The sequence below is a fragment of the Bison bison genome, unplaced genomic scaffold (assembly GCF_000754665.1).
Source record: "Bison bison bison isolate TAMUID 2011002044 unplaced genomic scaffold, Bison_UMD1.0 scf7180017864289, whole genome shotgun sequence".
Taxonomy (NCBI): domain Eukaryota; kingdom Metazoa; phylum Chordata; class Mammalia; order Artiodactyla; family Bovidae; genus Bison; species Bison bison.
In genome coordinates this window covers 7,575,889-7,593,919 of record NW_011494861.1, presented here as the reverse complement: position 1 = coordinate 7,593,919, position 18,031 = coordinate 7,575,889, and the positions used below count along the sequence as shown (strand labels likewise).

Here is an 18,031-nt window from a genome sequence, read left to right as displayed (position 1 = left end):
CCTGAGACCCGGGGTGGGGGCAGTTGCAGCCGGGTCAGCTGAAAGAGGGAAGAAGGGAGGGAGGAGCAGGTGGCTCTCTGAGGATGGAGAGCACAGGGCCAGAGCCACTGCAAGGGGACAGGCAAGTCCCAGAGCCATGAGCTCCTCAAGGGGACAGGGCGCTGAGGAGCAAGGGGGGATGGAAGCGGCCCTGCAGGTCTCAGCGACCAGCCATGCAAGGCTCAGGCAGGGCAACCTAGGGGGCTGTGGCTGGAATCCAGAAGGAAAACAACTATGGGGCTTCCTGGTGTCCAGTAGTTAAGAATCCACCTTGCAAGGCAGGACCCATGGGTTTGATCCCTGCTCCGGGAACTAAGATCCCATATGTGGTGGGGCAACTAAGTCTGAGCACCATAACTACTGACCCAAGCACCACAACCACTGAGCCCAGGAGACACAACTACTGAGCCTGAGCAGCAAACCAGAGAGACCACACGCCAAAGCAGAAGACCCCACATGCCGGAACTAAGACCCGATCCAAGCGAATAAATAAATAAATAATTTTAAAAAAACAGGGGATGAAGGAAAAGTGGATGAAGGACAGAGAGATTCCAGAGCTGTAGGGATGGCCCTGTATCCTCTTCCGCTCCACCCCAGGGTGGAGGCTTGGGGGGCAAGCCCTCAGGACGGCACATGGGCAAGTGGATGTGACCGGGGCCTGGTCTAGAGGCTGCCGTGTGAGCCCATGCTGACCCTCTGGGGTCCTGGTCACACGACAGGGAAGGTTCATGGAGAAGCCCCAGGGAAGAAAATTGAATTAATGTGTAGATTCAGTTTTAGCCTATGAGGAAAATAGAAAGCACAGTTAGAAAAAGGATGAGATTCTGATTCTCGTGATTCATGGCACTGAGAATAGGCATCAGGAAATACTTCCCCAGCCCATCACTCATCAAGTCTCCATCCTGAGGGCGCACCTCAACAGGCGGGCCCAGCCCCTGGGGAACAAGGCCGACCCCTTGCTGCTCTCAGGGAACTGCCATGCTCACCGTCGAGGGAGCAGAGCCAACATTACCTGCTCGACTGAGGATCTGATGACTGGACGGATGTAGGCTAGCTTGATCAAGTTTAGGCTCTGTGAACACCGCTTCCTTTGGAGAAGGCAAGGACTCGGCAGTATTTGAATTTGTGAACCAAGAAGCCAGGCTGATGCCCAGCACTGGGCAGTGACCAACACCGCCAGAGGACAGACCTTACAGGAGAGACTGTGGGAAAAACCTACCTTCAGCTGAACGGCAGCAGATCCAATGAGAAGCAGGGAGTCCCCATCCCAGACGTCGATCTGCAGGGTCTGCATGGCCAGGTAGCGGGCGAACCAGCGCTGCTCCCCGGGTCTCAGGAACCCGGGGTCCACCAGGTACTTCCGCTGAAAGCCCGGAGACCCTGTGCAAAGAGGCCCCGAACAGGCCCAACAGTAACTGGAATCATTTATCATCTTTATATACTTGGAGGACTTTCTGCTCTGGGCATGATGAAAAATTTCCACTTCTAGCAGAGCCGTAGCTTAATAAATATATTAATCAAAACATTATAAAATACCCAAATTAACGACAGGAAGAGTGGTGTTCAGAAGACTATATTTCTTTCCAATATATGCAATAAGCTACTCCTCAAATAAGATAGATGTGTTTCACCAAGTCCTGGTGAAACAGTCAATGCTGAACAAGGACAGATGCCCTGATGGGGCCAACCAAGAAGTAGGAAACCTGATGCATAGGATTTAGGAAGAAATACCATCTACTTCTTCTGTTCAAACTGGGACATTTAGGGACTTCCCTGGCAGTCCAGTGCCTAAGACGTCACCTTCCAAAACAGGGGGTGCAGATCTGATCCCTGGTCGGGGAGCTAAGACCCCATATGCCTCAGGGCCAAAAAGCCAGAACATAAAACAGAAGCAATGCTGTAACAAACTCAAAACTTTAAAAACATGGTCCACATCAAAATATCTTAAAAAAAAAACAAAAACAAAAAATTTGGACATTCACCAGAGACAGAAGATGTGATAGATAGAGAGATAGATATACAGTGGAATATTACTTGGTCGTTAAAAAGAATCAAACAATGCCATTTGCAGCAACATGGATGGACCCAGAGATGATCACACCAAGCAAAGTGAGTCAGAAAAACAAATACTATATAATATCACTCATATGCAGAATCTAAAACATCTACAAGACACAAACAGACACACAGACACAGAGAACAGACTTGGGAATGCCAAGGGGGTGAGGAGGCAGAGGAGGGAAGGACTGGGAGTGTGGGGTCAGCAGACGCAAACTGGTACATACAGGGTGGGTAACTAACAAGGTCCTGCTGTATAACACAGGGAGCTATATTCAATATCCTGTGATAAACCACAGTGGAAAAGAATATGAAAAACTATATATATATATATATATGTATATATGTACAACTGAATAACTGCTATACAGCAGAAACATATGTTATGTTACAACATAACATTGTAAACCAACTATACTTCAATAAAGTTTTTTAAAAGCTGGGATATTCACACACAGGCATGTGCAGAGCCTAAACTGAAACAGAGCTTAGCACACAGTGCTGAGCCCACCCCAAGTCACCACCCAATCCCAACACACCCAGTCCTACAGGAGCCCAGGCCTTTCTGGGGTCCCCCTGGTGTCAGGCTTATCAATATGAGATGGGAGCTGGACTGTGGCTCCTGCCTTCACCTTTTCAAAGCGGCATCATCATTAATCCTCGATTGACAAAAATGTCACTGAAATCACCATTAGTTAAAGTGCAGGAAGAGCAAAATGGGGGTGAGAGAGTCAATTCCTAGGCAGGTTGATAAGAAGTCCAGGATCCCCAGAGAGGAGAAAGGGGTCTGTGGCTCTCAAGGAGGAGACAGGGGTCTGGAATTTTCAAGGAGGAGGAAAGGACAAATGTCTTTTTTCTCTACATTTCTTAGTCTTAGTCACATAAAATGCTTTTTTCTCTAAGCCCAGAGCTGATGAGTACACAACAAACAACTCAGCTTAAACTCTGTATTAAGGGCTTTCCTCATAGGTCAGTTGGTAAATCATCTGCCTGCAATGCAGGAGACCTGGGTTCGATTCCTGGGTCGGGAAGATCCCTAAAGAAGGAAATGGCAACCCATTCCAGTATTCTTGCCTGGAGAATCCCATGGACAGAGAAGCCTGGTTGGGCTACAGTCCATGGGGACCCAAGAGTTGGCCACAACTTAGCAACTAAACCACCACCACCAAGGATTATATAACAATTATGAATCCTACTTGAGGACAGTTTCTCCTTCTTGAAAACCTTCTGACTAATCCTGTTATCTTAACATGTATATTATGAGAATGGATCTGGTAAGATCTTTCTATTGTTAGTTCTAATCCTGTCATCTTAAAATGTAAATTGTGGGAATGGGTCTAGTAAGATCTTTACAACCTTGAGGAATTCTTTTGATTTATTGTAATAACAACAATAATAAATTTATTGTAATAATTTAAAAAGTATATAGCTCCCTTCCTAAGACTAGTGAGGGGGGCATTCTCCATCCCCCTTCTGATGTCTATGTCAGATGCTTTCTCTGTCCCTTTTCACTTTAATAAAACTCTACTACACAAAAGCTCTTGGGTGATCATGACTGGTCCCTGGTCCTAAAGCTAAATCTTCTTCTTCAGAGATCACAAATCTGACATCATTCACTCGTAAACTATCAGGGGAAACATACTGAATACAGCAGTTCTTCCCTTTCCATCAACCATATAACAGTATTTTAAAAGCAGTCCATATAATCAAAGCTATGGTCTTTCCAGTACTCATGTTTTCTAGTACTCATGTATACACATCATGTATAATGTGAGAGTCGGACCATAAAGAAGGCTGAGCACCAAAGAATTGACGCTTTCAAATTATGATGTTGGAGAAGACTCTTGAGAGTCCCTTGGACAGCAATGAGATTAAACCAATTCAAAAGGAAATCAAACCTGAATATTCATTGGAAGGACTGTTACTGAAGCTGAAGCTCCAATACTTTGGCCACCTGATGCGAAGAGCCAACTCACTGGAAAAGACCTTGATGCCGGGAAAGATTGAGGGCAAGAAAAGAAGGAGGAGGCAGAGGATGAGATGGTTATATATCACCAACTCGATGGACATGAATTTGAGCAAATTCCAGGAGATAGTGAAGGACTGGGGAGGCTCAGCGGGCTGCAGTACCGCCAAGGGGTTGCAAAGAGTCAGACATGACTCGGTGACTGAACAACAACAAACCTGGGGAGGAAGGCAGATGTCCACTCAGCAGCCTGAGTTGCCAGGGCAGGCTTAGACCCGCACCCCCTGCAGCCGCCTCGGCCCAAGGGTATCCACATAGCGCTCCCTCCACTCTCCTCAAGGCCAGGGCAGTGGGAGCAGTGAAGCAGGTCAGGACAGCACCCACTGGGGGCTGAGGGGGAATAGAGGGTGGTCCTGATGGGCCCAGGGAACACAAAGAAAGGTCCAGATGTGGCCCTGGCTCCAGCCAGAAGCACCCCCTGCCCCGGGCAGTGCTGGGCAGGACAGTGCACTGAGCAGCAGGACAGAGGCCATGGGAGGGGCTGGGAATGATGTCATACATTGCAGGCCAGGCCCCAGTGTCCCATCTCCAGTGCCCAGAGCAACTCACAGGGCCAGTGGAGGTCAAGGACCCTGCTGCCCTGCCCCAGCCCCACCAGCCTGGGCATCTGGTCAGTCTCATGACACCCACCCTGAGGCTGCTCATCCAGGTGCCCTGGGGACTGGAAAGAGGACCAGGCAACGTGGAAGGTCAAGTTCACAGCACCAAGTAGCACCCACCTGCTGGGCCTCCTGGGCTGCAGAGAAGGAGTATAAGAAGCACCGACCCCTACCCTGGTCAGACTGCTAGCTCCAGAACATGAACTGTGTGGGCTGACCTCCCAAATGACACGACAGACACCCTTCCCTGGGGGCCCTCCACACTCACCTCCAACACCCCCAGCCCCACTGACCCTTCACCCAGACTTGCACTTGTGCCTGAATGCAGCCCATCCCAGCTGGACCCTGCATCTTCTTCCTCAGCCAGATCCTCCTTGCGTCAATCCAAGTTGCCACCAGGCGCCGTATCCTCTCAACACCCCGGCTGGGCTCCATCATCACCACATCCCTTCGGCAGGCAGGTCCTCTCAACACAACCATGAATTCACATGCAGTACATGCCCCAGGCCCTGTGTGGGGTCATGTGGGGGGACAGGATGGACAGGCCCCTGCCTTGATGAGGCTCACAGTCTCAGGTGACACACCGAGCCCAGAGCTGACAGTGTGCTGAGTGTCACACACGGAAGCCATCCTTGTCTGGGGGTAGCCCAAGGCCCCTTGTGCTGGACATTCCCAATTCCTCCCCACTGTAGGCTTGGACCCCTTCACTCCTGTCCAGTTCAGACAGCTGGCTCCTTGGTGGCCTTTCCTGAGGCCCAAGCTCCCTGCAGTCCATCCCATGGCAGTGCCAAAGCACCCATTAGAGAACCCTGCATCATCTCCACCCCACTCAAAAGTCTGCAGGGAAGCTGACCGCCGACTCCCAGGAGCAGCGACACTTGAGGCTCCCCGGCTTAGCTCCCTCACCCTGTCACAAACACCACGCCCCAGCCCAGGTGGGATCCTTGCTGCACCTTCAAGACTTTATATCCCAAGGACCAAAGAATTACAGTAAATGAATTAAGCAACAAATAACAATAGAAAATACCTCCAAAACAGTAGAAGGAAGGTAATATAAAGATAAACGCAAAATTTAATTGATTAGAAAATAAGAAAATAAAAAAATCTGTTTGAGGTACAGTTATGTGTCTTCAGGAGACAGGGAAGCCAAAATAAGTGTATGGAAAGACATCCCCGTTCCTGGGGAAGGTCAGCTCCCATCCCGTGAGGGCACTTATCCCCACCGTTCATCTGTGAACGCTCCAGAATTCCAGTGAGGAGTCCAACAAGTTTACACGGGAAACCAAACCAGCAAGAATGTCCAGGAGAACCATGCAAGGAAGAACAACGTAACGCCTCTGATAAACAGTGTGACCTTCATGCATAGACATTCTAACAGTCTGGTAAATTACGGCTCACAGGCCAACTCACCATGAGCTAAGAATGGCTTTTACAGGACTTTACTGATGGTCCGGTAGTAAAGACTCCGCCTGCCAATGCAGGGGACACGGTTCAATCCCTGGTCCACAAAGACTCCACATGCTGAAGGGCAATGAAGCTCATGAGACACAACTACTGCAGCCTGAGCACCCTAGAGTGCTCAACAAGAGAAGCCACCGCAGTGAGAAGCCCGCACGCCACAACAAAGAGGAGTGCCTGCTCGCTGCAACTAGAGAAAGCCCACGTGCAGCAACAAAGACCCGACATGGCCAAAAATAAGTAAGAAATAAGTAAGAGTGGCTTTTTTTTAAGTGTTGTGGAAAACAAAAATCAAAAGAAGAAGAAAATGATTACACAGAGATCATATGTAAAGCCAGGAAGTCTAAAATATTTTGTTCTGGCCCTTAAAATAGTTTGCCAACCTCTGGGCTAATGGAACAAGCAAGAAAATCCAAAATCACACTGAATCATTAAAAAAAAAAAAATGGTATATGGTAAGTGTGGCTCTCAAGTTACTGGGGGAAAAGACAAACCTTTTAATAAATAGTGCCAGGTCAATCGGAGAGACATTTGGGAAGAGATAAAGCTGATCCAAATCTGCCATCACACAGCAGGATAAACTGCACAGAGATCAGAAATCTACATGTGAGAAATGAAACCTACACATCCCAGAAGAAAGCATGCACGAATCTCTTGCAAAGGAGAGAAAGCCCTCGCATCTATGACTCAGGACTCTAGAAGCAACAAAATCCTGACGCATTAGACTACAGGAAAGAAACACCTTTACATGGCAAAACCCACCCTAAGCAAAGCAAAAAGACGAACAACAAAGTAGAAATCATATTGGCGATTTATACCACAGGCAACAGGCTAGTCCTCCTAACAGAGTTCCCGAAACAGGACAAAAGAAATGAAAAATCTGATAGAAAAATGGAATGGAAATGTGCTGCTAATGACAGAAGACATTCAACCTCATTCATCTCACAAGAATGAGGTTATACAAATCCTAAAGTGTAGCAACCTGGGACTTCCCTGGGGGTCCAGTGGCTAAGACTCTGGGCTCCTAATGCAGGGGGCCCAGGTTCGGTCCCTGGCGGGGGAACTAGATCCCACAGGCTACAGCTAGGAGTCCACGTGACACAACTAAAGACCCCGCTGGCCGAGACAAAGACTGACAGCCCTGGGTGCTGCAGCTGAGACCTGATGCAGACAAATAAACAAATACTCGGGTTTTTTTTAAAGTGTAGCAACCCATTTTGTGGGGGAGGCTAACAGAGGGGAGGTTCAATCCTATAAACCCACTGCCAGCAATCTGCCCCAAAACACACCTTCAGACACAGAAAACCCCAGAAACACGGAGCTGCTCATCGCCTCGTTGTCTGAAATAGCAGAACCCCGGAAAGGCCCAAACCTCCATTAGTGGGATGATGGTTGAATAAACCACAGGATGTGCACCCAACACAGGACAATGTAGCTGTAAGAACAACACAGGTGGTTTCCATATGGAGTAGAACTCGGGAGGATGGACAGTTAACCTCCATGCTGAACACATGTATATGGTATGCTACTTTTTGAAGAAGGAAAAAGGAAAAGTAAAAATATAAATATTTGCTTAAGCCAGAAACTAGAAACCAGGTTGCCTCCAAGAGGCTGAGCAGGTGGGGACCATCTAAAGGGATGATGATGGGAGGGAGCTTTGAGTGTATATTCAACTATGGTTTTGTGTTTTGAGCCATGTGAATATTCCAACAGATCAAAGGAAAAAGGAAAGAAAGCTGGGAACTCCTCAGCCATCTAGTGGTCAGGACATAGTGCTTTCATGGCCATGGCATGGGTTCGATCCCTGGTCAGGGAACTAAGAGCCTCAAATCACACGCCACAGCCAAAAAACAAAGAAAGGAAGGGGAGAAAGCAAACATAAAACTGAAAACAAACTGAAACAGGCAAATCTGATTGATCATCGAACTGGGAACAGCACACGCTTTTGGCTGCACTCACTCACTCTGCATCCTGTGGGGCACAGCCCAGGACTACAGAACCTTCATCAGCCACATATTGTTTGCAGTCACATTAAGAGGAAAGAGATACAAATAAAATATTTTAAGGAAAAACCTGTAAATTTGAATTAGAAATGTCAAAGTGAAGTCATGTTTTAATATATGCCTCATCTCTGCCCAAGAAAAGGCCTAGAAGCAGTTGAGATCCAGATCAAAACATCTGGGTCATGGCCTCTATCTAGCAAGCATTCACAGTGTGGGTGCCAGGCTCCCAGGAGAAACAGGAGACCCAGGGAACGGGAGACTTCTGCCCCATAAAGCAAGGCCCTAGCCAAGTCCAACCAGAGTGTGTCAACAGACCCAGGCCAACCAGAAGGGCTACCACTGGCCAAATGGGGGGAAATCAGGGCATCAAAAACTAGCAATAATGAGTAAATAAATATCCGAGAGATCTGAGTGCTACCCCAAAGACAAAACAAAGAGCCAGACATATAAAACCTCAACTGTTACTATTGGAGCAACTGTTACAGTAAGTTATTACTCTGAAAATTAGAAATTAAAGGGAAAGTATTAAACATTTGTTCTGTCTTTTTTGGAGGATATAGATGTAGTTAACCATTGGTTGACGAAAGAAAGTCTCTCTTTATAGAAGAATGTCAGCTAATAAAGGGAGACCAAATGCTAGCATTAGAAGAAGTACAACTTCAAACGTGAAAGTGTTAGTCGCTTGATCTTGTCCAACACTTTGCAACCCCATGGACTACAGCCCACCAGGCTCTCTGTCCATAGGATTCTACAGGCAAGAATATTGGAGTGGGTAGCCATTCCTTTCTACAGGGGATCTTCCTGACCCAGGGATCAAACCCAGGTCTCCTGCATTGCAGGCAGATTCTTTACCATCTGAGCCACCAGGTAAGCCCTTTGGAAAGTTTCATTAAATAGCTGATTCAGGCAAATCACAGCCGAGGATGTTAGCACAGTCAGAAAAGAGGCTGTAGGGATCAAATATTCACAAGGAATCAAAGAACAGCCCCCAAGAATCTTCCAAGTGCAAATGGAAGCGCCTCCCTCTTCCCACTGGAGACATCTGGGGCGGGTGCCCCAAGGAAGTGCTCACATGAGCACCCCCACAGTGACACAGACTGAGCTTGGTGCCTTCGATGGGATGCACATGCAGCACGAGACTTCAACAATGACATATTCATGCCAAATCCAAAAAGGAGCCTTCAGCCCTCACCCAGCCAGTGGACAAGAACTGCTGGGGACAAAGGAGGTTGACAACTAGGTGCAGAAACTATCAGACACACACAGAACATGGGACATTCTACGAATCGCTTGGTCTCTTCAAAAAGGCACCATCATCAGACAAAGAATGCAGGGGACAAGCCTCGATGCAAAGAGACTAAAGAGATGATTGCAAATAATACACGGACCTGGACTGGATGTTGGGCTTCCCTGGTGGCTCAGCTGGTAAAGAATCTGCCTGCAATGCAGGAGACCTGGGTTCAATCCCTGAGTTGGGACGATCCCTTGGAGAAGGGAAAGGTTACACACTCCAGTATTCCAGTCTGGAGAATTCCATGGACTGTATATCCACGGGGTCGCAAAGAGTCGGACATGACTGAGCGACTTTCACTTCACTTCACTTCACTGAACTGAACTGGATGTCAGAACAAAAAATAGCTATAATGGACATAAGAGGGGAAATGGGAAATCTTGACTATGAAATACTTATCATCTTAAGATAGAACTGTGTGCACAGAAAAGGGCATCCTTACTTTTAAGTAACGCAGATCACTGTATTTATTTAAAGGTAGTGTCATCATGCCTGCACTTTACTTTCAACTGATTTGGTGTGGCGAGGGAGAGGGAATGAACACATAGATAAAACAGGTATTCCCAATCGCACTGATGCGACTTCTGCAGCTGGGGACACAGGATTAGGACTCTTGAAGGAAGCACAGAAAAGAAGGCAGGAAATGGTGGAAAGGGGTCAGAGGGTCCACACTTTCAGCAACGAAGAGGAGAGCAAGGTGGTGTTAGAGGGTACAGACCCAGACACTGGTCTGGTGGGAGATGCCCCCAGCCATGACAACCCAGGGATAGGAAGATGAACGTGAGTTCTTTAGGACAGAGGATGCTCTTGGCTGACCCGGACTCCAGCCCTCACACTAAGGAAAATCCCACTAGATGAAAACACCGAGAGAAGGAGGTTAGAGAGACAACAGCCTGGACAAGGAAGCAAGGGGAACAAGGAAAGACAGTCCCATGCATGTGGTGCAGAAGGACAAGGGCCAACACAGACGGACAAAATGACCACGGACTCAGGGGAACCTTCCTGAAAGGAGAGGGGACGGTAGAAAGACAGGAAACTCCAGAGGCACACCCCACTCGTGAAGAAAAAGAAGAAACAAAAAGGAATTCTTCTCACAATGTAGCACAATGGATAATGTGGCAGAGGCGGGCGCGAGGCCCACCGGCCCCAGGTTCAACAAGCTGTGATTCCTACTATAGGACCTCATGAGCCTGCTGAGAGCTGCCCACTAGGGAGCATGGGAACCACGTCATGGACTCTAGGGACCAGGACGCAGACCTTGAGAGGAAGCAGTGCCCTCCATGAGAACCAGCGGTTGGGGCTGCCAAGACTGTAAACGTCCAATCTTTGCCCAGAGACAACGTCTCGAATGATGCTTTCCATAAGCGGGTCCAGCCACCAAGAAAGGGCAGCTGTGTGGCGGAGCTGAGACCAAGGCTTTGTCCCTCTGCCCTCATTCACCCCTGAGTCTCCGCTTTCGTCTTTGGCAAAACCAAACTTTGGATCCTGGGAACATCATTTTGCTTAAGACAACTATTCAAGGTTGAGGAATGACTCACTTTTCAAGCTTGGTGAGTATGGAGTCCCTGCTTTTTAAAACCTTTTATGTCCTATTAACTCTCTGGAATCTTTATGAAGGTCACAAACCTCCACCCCCACCTCACGGGATACACAAAATCAATTCCAGATGGATTCTAGATGTGAATATATAAAAAGGCTTCAAGAAGACAACACAGAGTGTATCTTCAAAACTTTGTGTAGACAGACTCATTTTGGAATGCAGCTTAGGTGTGCTGTGTGCTCAGTCATGTCCCCATGGACTTGTGACTCTTGTGACCCCGTGGACTGTAGCATGCCAGGCTTCTCTGTCCATGGACTTTTCCAGGCAAGAATACTGACACGGGTTGCCATTTCCTTCTCCAGGGGATCTTTCCGGCCCAGGGATTGAACCAATAACTCTTGTGTTTCCTGCATTGACAGGTAGATTCTTTACCACTAGCGCCACCTGGGAAGCCCACAACTTAGGAAATCTATCCATTAAGAAAAAGACTGATAAACTGAACCTAATGGAAAACTACTGTTAAACAAAAGACACCATTAACAATCAAAGGCAAGGCACAGAGTGGGAGGAGCTATTTCTAACATCTCAAGAAGGACTGGGATCGGGATATACACATAACACCCACAAACTGAAAAACACACAGCACAATGAAAAGCGGGCAAAGCACTTCAAAGGAGGATCGGCCTAAGGCGACGGTGTGTGGAAGGTCATCGGTCATCCGAGAGGCTGCACACCAGGAGAGGCCGGCACCCACCAGGACCGTGAAGAGACAAACAGAACCACACACACTCCACAATTGGAAGGACACAGGTGGTTCAGGCATGGCATCTACTCCAGTGGGTGTGTAAGCTGCTTGCAGAACCCACAAAAGCTAGACCTGTGCTGCCAGAGACCCAGCGACTTCAGTCCCAGGCACAGAACAACGCGGATACACCAAAAGAATGATCTCCAGTACCGGCCAGTACTGGAGAGGGCGTGGAGAAAGGGCGACCCTCATCTACTGTTGCTGGGAATGTAACTTTGCACAGCTACTATGAAAGCTCTGTGGAGGTTCCTCAAAAAACTTAAAAATAGAATTACCATATGAACCAGCAGTCCCACTCTTGGATATTTAACCAAAGAAAATAAAGAAAAAAAAACACTAACTCGAAAATATTCTGCAGCCTCATGTTCACTGTAGCATTATTTACAATAGCCAAGATGTGGAAGAAACCTGAGTGTCCATCTGTGGATGAACAGATAAAGAAAACATGCTGTGGGGACTTCCCTGGTGGCCCAGTGGCTGAGAATCCACCTTCCAGTGCAGGGGATGTGGCTTCAAGCCCTGGTCAGGGAGCTGAGATCTCACATGCCGCAGGGCAACTAAGCCCGTGCGACACAACTACTGAGCCTATGTGCTCTGCAGCTCACGTCACAACTGGGGAGCAGCCTGTGCACCGCAGCGAAGACCCTGTGTGTCGTAACTAAGACCCAGTGCAGCCAAATAAATAAATAAGTGCTTCAATGAAAGAAAACATGTTATGTATATATGTGAAATATTATTTAGCCATTAAAAAGAAGGCTATCTTGTCATTTCCAACAATGTGGATGGATCAGGGGGTTCCCAGGTGGTGCTAGTAGTAAAGAAATCCCCCTGCCAATGCAGGAGATGCAAGAGATGTGGGTTTGAGACATATACCATATGATCTCACTTATATGTGAAATCTTAAAAAAAAAAAAAATCAGGCTTGTTAAACACAGAGAAGAGACTGGTAGTTGCAAGAGGTGTTGGTCAGGGGGGAGTGGGTAGGTAAAACGGGTGAAGGGGTTAAAAGGTGCAAACTTCCAGGTATAAAATAAGTAACTCATGGGGATGCAATGGACATCATGGTGACTATAGTTAATAACACCATATTGCACATTTGAAAGTTGCTGAGAGAGTATATCGTAAAAGTTCTTACACAAGGATTAAAAGAATTTTATGATTCACATGTTTGATGATGGATGTTACCTAGACTTGTGCTGGTCACTTCACAATTTTTACAAATGTTCATAGTAGTAGTATTCAAAAGAGCCAAAACCTGGAAATGATTCAACAGACTGTGAACAGCAGAATGGGTAAACCCTGTGGAATATTCCAATGATGTGTTTCTATACAGCCAAGACCACAGATAAGCTACCACTACATACAGCAACATGAATGAATCTCAGACATGAGGCTGAGCGAAAGAAGTTAGATTCCAAGGGTACATACAATATGCTCCTCTTTAAGTTCAAAAAACAGATAAAACGGATCTAGAATGATAGAACTCAGAACAGCAGCTACCCTTCTTGTTGTCGTTCAGTTGCTAAGTTGTGTCTGGCTCTCTGCGACCCCATGGACTGCAGCATGCCAGGCTCTTCTGTCATGCACTATCTCCCGGAGGTTGCTCAGATTCATGTCCATTGAGTCAGTATTGCCATTCAACCATCTCATCCTCTGCCAACCCCTTCTCCTTTTGCCTTCCATCTTTCCTAGTATTAGAGTCTTTTCCAATGAGTCAGCTCTTCACATCAGGTGACCAAAGTATTGGAACTTCAGTGTTAAGTCCTTCCAATGACTATTTAAGGTTGATTTCCTTTAGGACTGACTGGTTTGATCTCCGTGCAGTCCAAGGGACTCTCAAGAGTCTTCTCCAGCATCACACTTCAAAAGCATCAATTATTCAGTGCTTCAACTACACTTCAGTTCAGTTCAGTCAGCCCCCTGATGCTGGGGAAGATTGAAGGTGAGAGGAGAAGTGGATGATAGAGGACGAGATGGTTGTATGGCATCACCGACTTGATGGACATGAGTTTGAGTAAGCTCCAGGAGTTGGTGATGGACAGGGAAGCCTGGCATGTTGCACTTAATGGGGTCACAAAGAGTCGGGCAAGCTTCAGGAGTTGGCGATGAACAGGGAAGCCTGGTGTGCTGCAGTCCATGGGGTTGCAAAGACTCAGACACAACTGAGCAACTGAACTAAACTGAACTGATGGGGACAGGAAGTATATGGGGACTCCTGACTATCTGCTCACTTTCTCTATAAATCTAAAACTGCTCTGACAAATAAAATCTATCAATTTTATAAAATCCATGGGACAGTGCACTCTGTTGTAGGCATGCTATATTAGGTTGGCCAAAAAGTGTCATAACTTTTTCCATAACATCTGGTGGAAAAAATCTGAACGAACTCTTGGACCAATCCAATATTTCAACAACAAAAGAAAACATGTCTTAAGTGAGGGACATGAAAGCGCTGGTGCTCAACCAGTACAACTTCTGAAGCCTTGAGGGACATCCACAGAGGACCCCTGAGTTTAAGCTGCTGAAGGAAGAAGCCCAGATCTGCCCAGTCAGAGGCATCTTTCACCGAGACTCAGCTGTGTAAGAAATTGTAAAGCCTTTCTGGACTTTAAGATTAATTTTAGACTTTGAATTTTAATTCACCCTGACAAGAAAAATTTGATTTTGGAGTTTAATTTCTTTGGACTTCCACTTGCAGGGAAATTTAATTTTTGGACTAATTTCTCTCTGGGAAATTCCTAATGGAAAGGGGTTTATAGTCAAATCAGGAGCACCTCTAAGTGACTGGCCTTTTTTATTGAATTATCTTCAGGCTATCATTTAACCTCACAGCAGAATCTCTGATGAGCTAAACTGGATCAAGGGACTGGCTAGAACTTAGAATGGGAAATAGGGAATGAATTCTCGCAACAGGTGCAGAGGAGCCTTGAAATCTATGCATTATTCTGGTCCAATTCAAAGCCTTCTGAGGACATAAGTTATAAACTATCCACCACCAGTCCTGAAGGACGGGCAAAGGAAAGATGGTTGGTTTGGGAGAAGTGGTCCCAGGGAGGCTGGGAAACCTCCCCCATGAAGACTAGTCCCACAAGAAAGGCCACACCCCCACTGACCGTACCCTCAATGGTTAAGCTCAGGGGTGGAGAGAACGAAATGCAAGAAGGTTATAGGAGCCCATCCTTCCCCAGCCCCACCTCTCCACAGAGGGGCCTCCTGTGCCCACCCTCTGCCCAGCACACACCCCTCCCCAGAGCAAAATTAGCTCACAGGCTAGTGGGTTTGGCAGAAAGAACAGGGCCCGAGCTGCTCACCCTTTCCCCTGACTATTCTTTTCAGATTTATCCACAGGAAGAGAGGATGCTGTGGTCCACAGGCAAACGGGGGTGGCAGCTCTGCCCCAAGGATCAAGGCTGACTGTGGCTGCCAGCCTGACCTCTCCCTGCCACTCACCTGATGGGGGCTCAGCAAGCCTAGCTTTCGGTCTAGCGCCACCCCACACCTGCTCCGACACTCCCCACTGATGCTGACCTTGGGCAAGGGAACAGAGCATCACCTGTGTACCCATGAGCCCTAGCGCCTAACAATCTGGCCGACCCTTCGCACTACTTCTTTGTTTTCCAACCATTTATACTCATTTTTAAATTTCTTTCCTTCTACTTTTATTGGCGTTGTTCTGTTTTCTTTTTTTTTTTTTCTTCCACCAAACTTCCTGAGCTGAACAGTTCAGTCACTCAGTCGTGTCTGACTCTTTGCAACCCCATGGACTGCAGCACGCCAGGCTTCCCTGTCCATCACGAACTCCTGGAGCTTGTTCAGACTCATGGCCATCGAGTCAGTGATGCCATCCAACCATTTCATCCTCTGTCATCCCCTTCTCCTCCCGCCTTCAATCTTTCCCAGCATCAGGATCTTTTCCAAGGTGTCACTTCTTCGCATCAGGTGGCCAATGTACTGGAGTTTCAGCTTCGGCATCAGTCCTTCCAATGAATATTCAGGACTGATTTCCTTTAGGACTGACTGGTTTGATCTCCTTGTACTCCAAGGAACTCCAAATATCGATTCTTGGGCACTCAGCTTTCTTTATGGTCCAACTGTCACATCCGTACATGACTACTGGAAAAAACATAGACTTGATTATACAGATCTTTGTTGGCAAAGTAATGTCTCTGCTTTTTAATATACCATCTAGGTTGGTCATGGCTTTTCTTCCAAGGTCACCATCTGCAGTGATTTTGGAGCTCAAGAAAATAAAGTCTCCGACTGTTTCCATTGTTTCCCTATCTATTTGCATGAAGTGATGGGACCGGATGACATGATCTTAGTTTTTTGAATGTTGAGTTTTGAGGCAACTTTTTCACTCTCCTCTTTCATTTTCATCAAGAGGCTCTTTAGTTCCTCTTAAATTTCTGCCATAAGGGCGGTCTCATCTGTGTATGTGAGGTTATTGGTATTTCTCCCAGCAATCTTAATTCCAGTTTGTTCTTCACCAAACCCTGCATTTCTCATGATATACTCTGCATATAAGTTAATTAAGCAGGGTGACAATATACTGCCTTGACGTACTCCTTTCGCAATTTGGAACCAGTCTGTTGTTCCATGTCCAGTTCTAACTGTTGCTTCTTGACCTGCATACAGATTTCTCAGGAGGCAGGTCAGGTGGTCTGGTATTCCCATCTCTTGAAGAATTTTCCGCAGTTTGTTGTGATCTACACAGTCAAAGGCTTTGGCATAATCAATAAAGCAGAAATAGATGTTTTTCTGGAATTCTCTTGCTTTTTCGATGATCCAACAGATGTTGGCAGTTTGATCTCTGGTTCCTCTGCCTTTTCTGAATCCAGTTTGAACATCTGAAAGTTCACAGTTCACGTACTATTGAAGTCTCACTTGGAGAATTTTCAGTATTACTTTGCTAGCGTGTGAGATGAGTGCAATTGTGCCGTAGTTTGAACATTCTTTGGCACTGCCTTTCTTTGGGATTGGGATGAAAACTGACCTTTTCCAATCCTGTGGCCTCTGCTGATTTTTCCAAATTTGCTGGCATATTGAGTGCAGCACTTTCACACCATCATCCTTTAGGATTTGAAATAGCTCAACTGGAATTCCATCACCTCCATTAGCTTTGTTCATAATGATGCTTCCTAAGGCCCACTTGACTTCACATTCCAGGATGTCTGGTTCTAGGCAAGTGATCACACCATCGTGGTTATCTGGTCATGAAGATCTTTTTTGTATAGTTCTTCTGTGTATTCTTGCCACCTCTTCCTAATATCTTCTGCTTCTGTTAGGTGCATCCTGTTTCTGTCCTTTATGTGCCCATCTTTGCATGAAATGTTCCCTTGGTATCTTTAATTTTCTTGAAGAGATCCCTAGCCTTTCCCATTCTATTGCTTTCCTCTATTTCTTTGCACTGATCATTGAGGAAGGCTTTCTTATCTCTCCTTGCTGTTCTTTGGATTTGCATTCAAATGGGTATATCATTCCTTTTCTCCTTTGCCTTTCTCTTCTCTTCTTTTCCAGCTATTTGTAAGGCCTTCTCAGACAACCATTTTGCCCTTTTGCATTTCTTTCTGTTGGGGGTGGTCTTGATAACTGCCTCCTGTACAATGTCATGAACCTTCGTCCATAGTTCTTCAGGCACTCTGTCTACCAGATCTAATCCCCTGAATCTATTTCTCACTTCCACTGTATAATTGTAAGGGATTTGATTTAGGTCATACCTGAATGGTCTAGTGATTTTCCCTACTTTCTTCAATTTAAGTCTGAATTTGGCAATAAGGACTTTATTTAGAAAGATGGTCTTAGTTCAGTTCAGTCACTCAGTCGTATCCGACTCTTTGCGACCTCATGAATTGCAGCACGCCAGGCCTCCCTGTCCATCACCAACTCCCGAGTTCACTCAAATTCACATCCATCAAGTCAGTGATGTCATCCAGCCATCTCACCCTCTGTCGTCCCCTTCTCCTCCTACACTCAATCCCTCCCAGCATCAATCTTTTCCAATGAGTCAACTCTTTGCATGAGGTGGCCAAAGTACTGGAGTTCCAGCTTTAGCATCATTCCTTCCAAAGAACACCCAGGACTGATCTCCTTGAGAATGGACTGGTTGGATCTCCTTGCAGTCCAAGGGACTCTCAAGAGTCTTCTCCAACACCACAGTTCAAAAGCATCAATTCTTCGGTGCTCAGCTTTCTTCACAGTCCAACTCTCACATC

At 46.6% G+C, this 18,031-nt stretch overlaps 1 protein-coding gene across 3 annotated transcripts in view; it reads right to left on the bottom strand.

Moving 5' to 3' along the window:
• The window catches only part of NPHP4 (nephronophthisis 4), a 138,338-nt gene that overhangs the window by 27,570 nt on the left and 92,737 nt on the right, over positions 1-18,031 (bottom strand). For all 3 annotated transcript variants that reach the window (XM_010849957.1, XM_010849959.1, XM_010849958.1), the window contains exon 18: positions 1,259-1,419. In XM_010849957.1, coding sequence (XP_010848259.1) covers positions 1,259-1,419 — 161 coding nt within the window. The remainder of the gene's footprint in view (positions 1-1,258; positions 1,420-18,031) is intronic.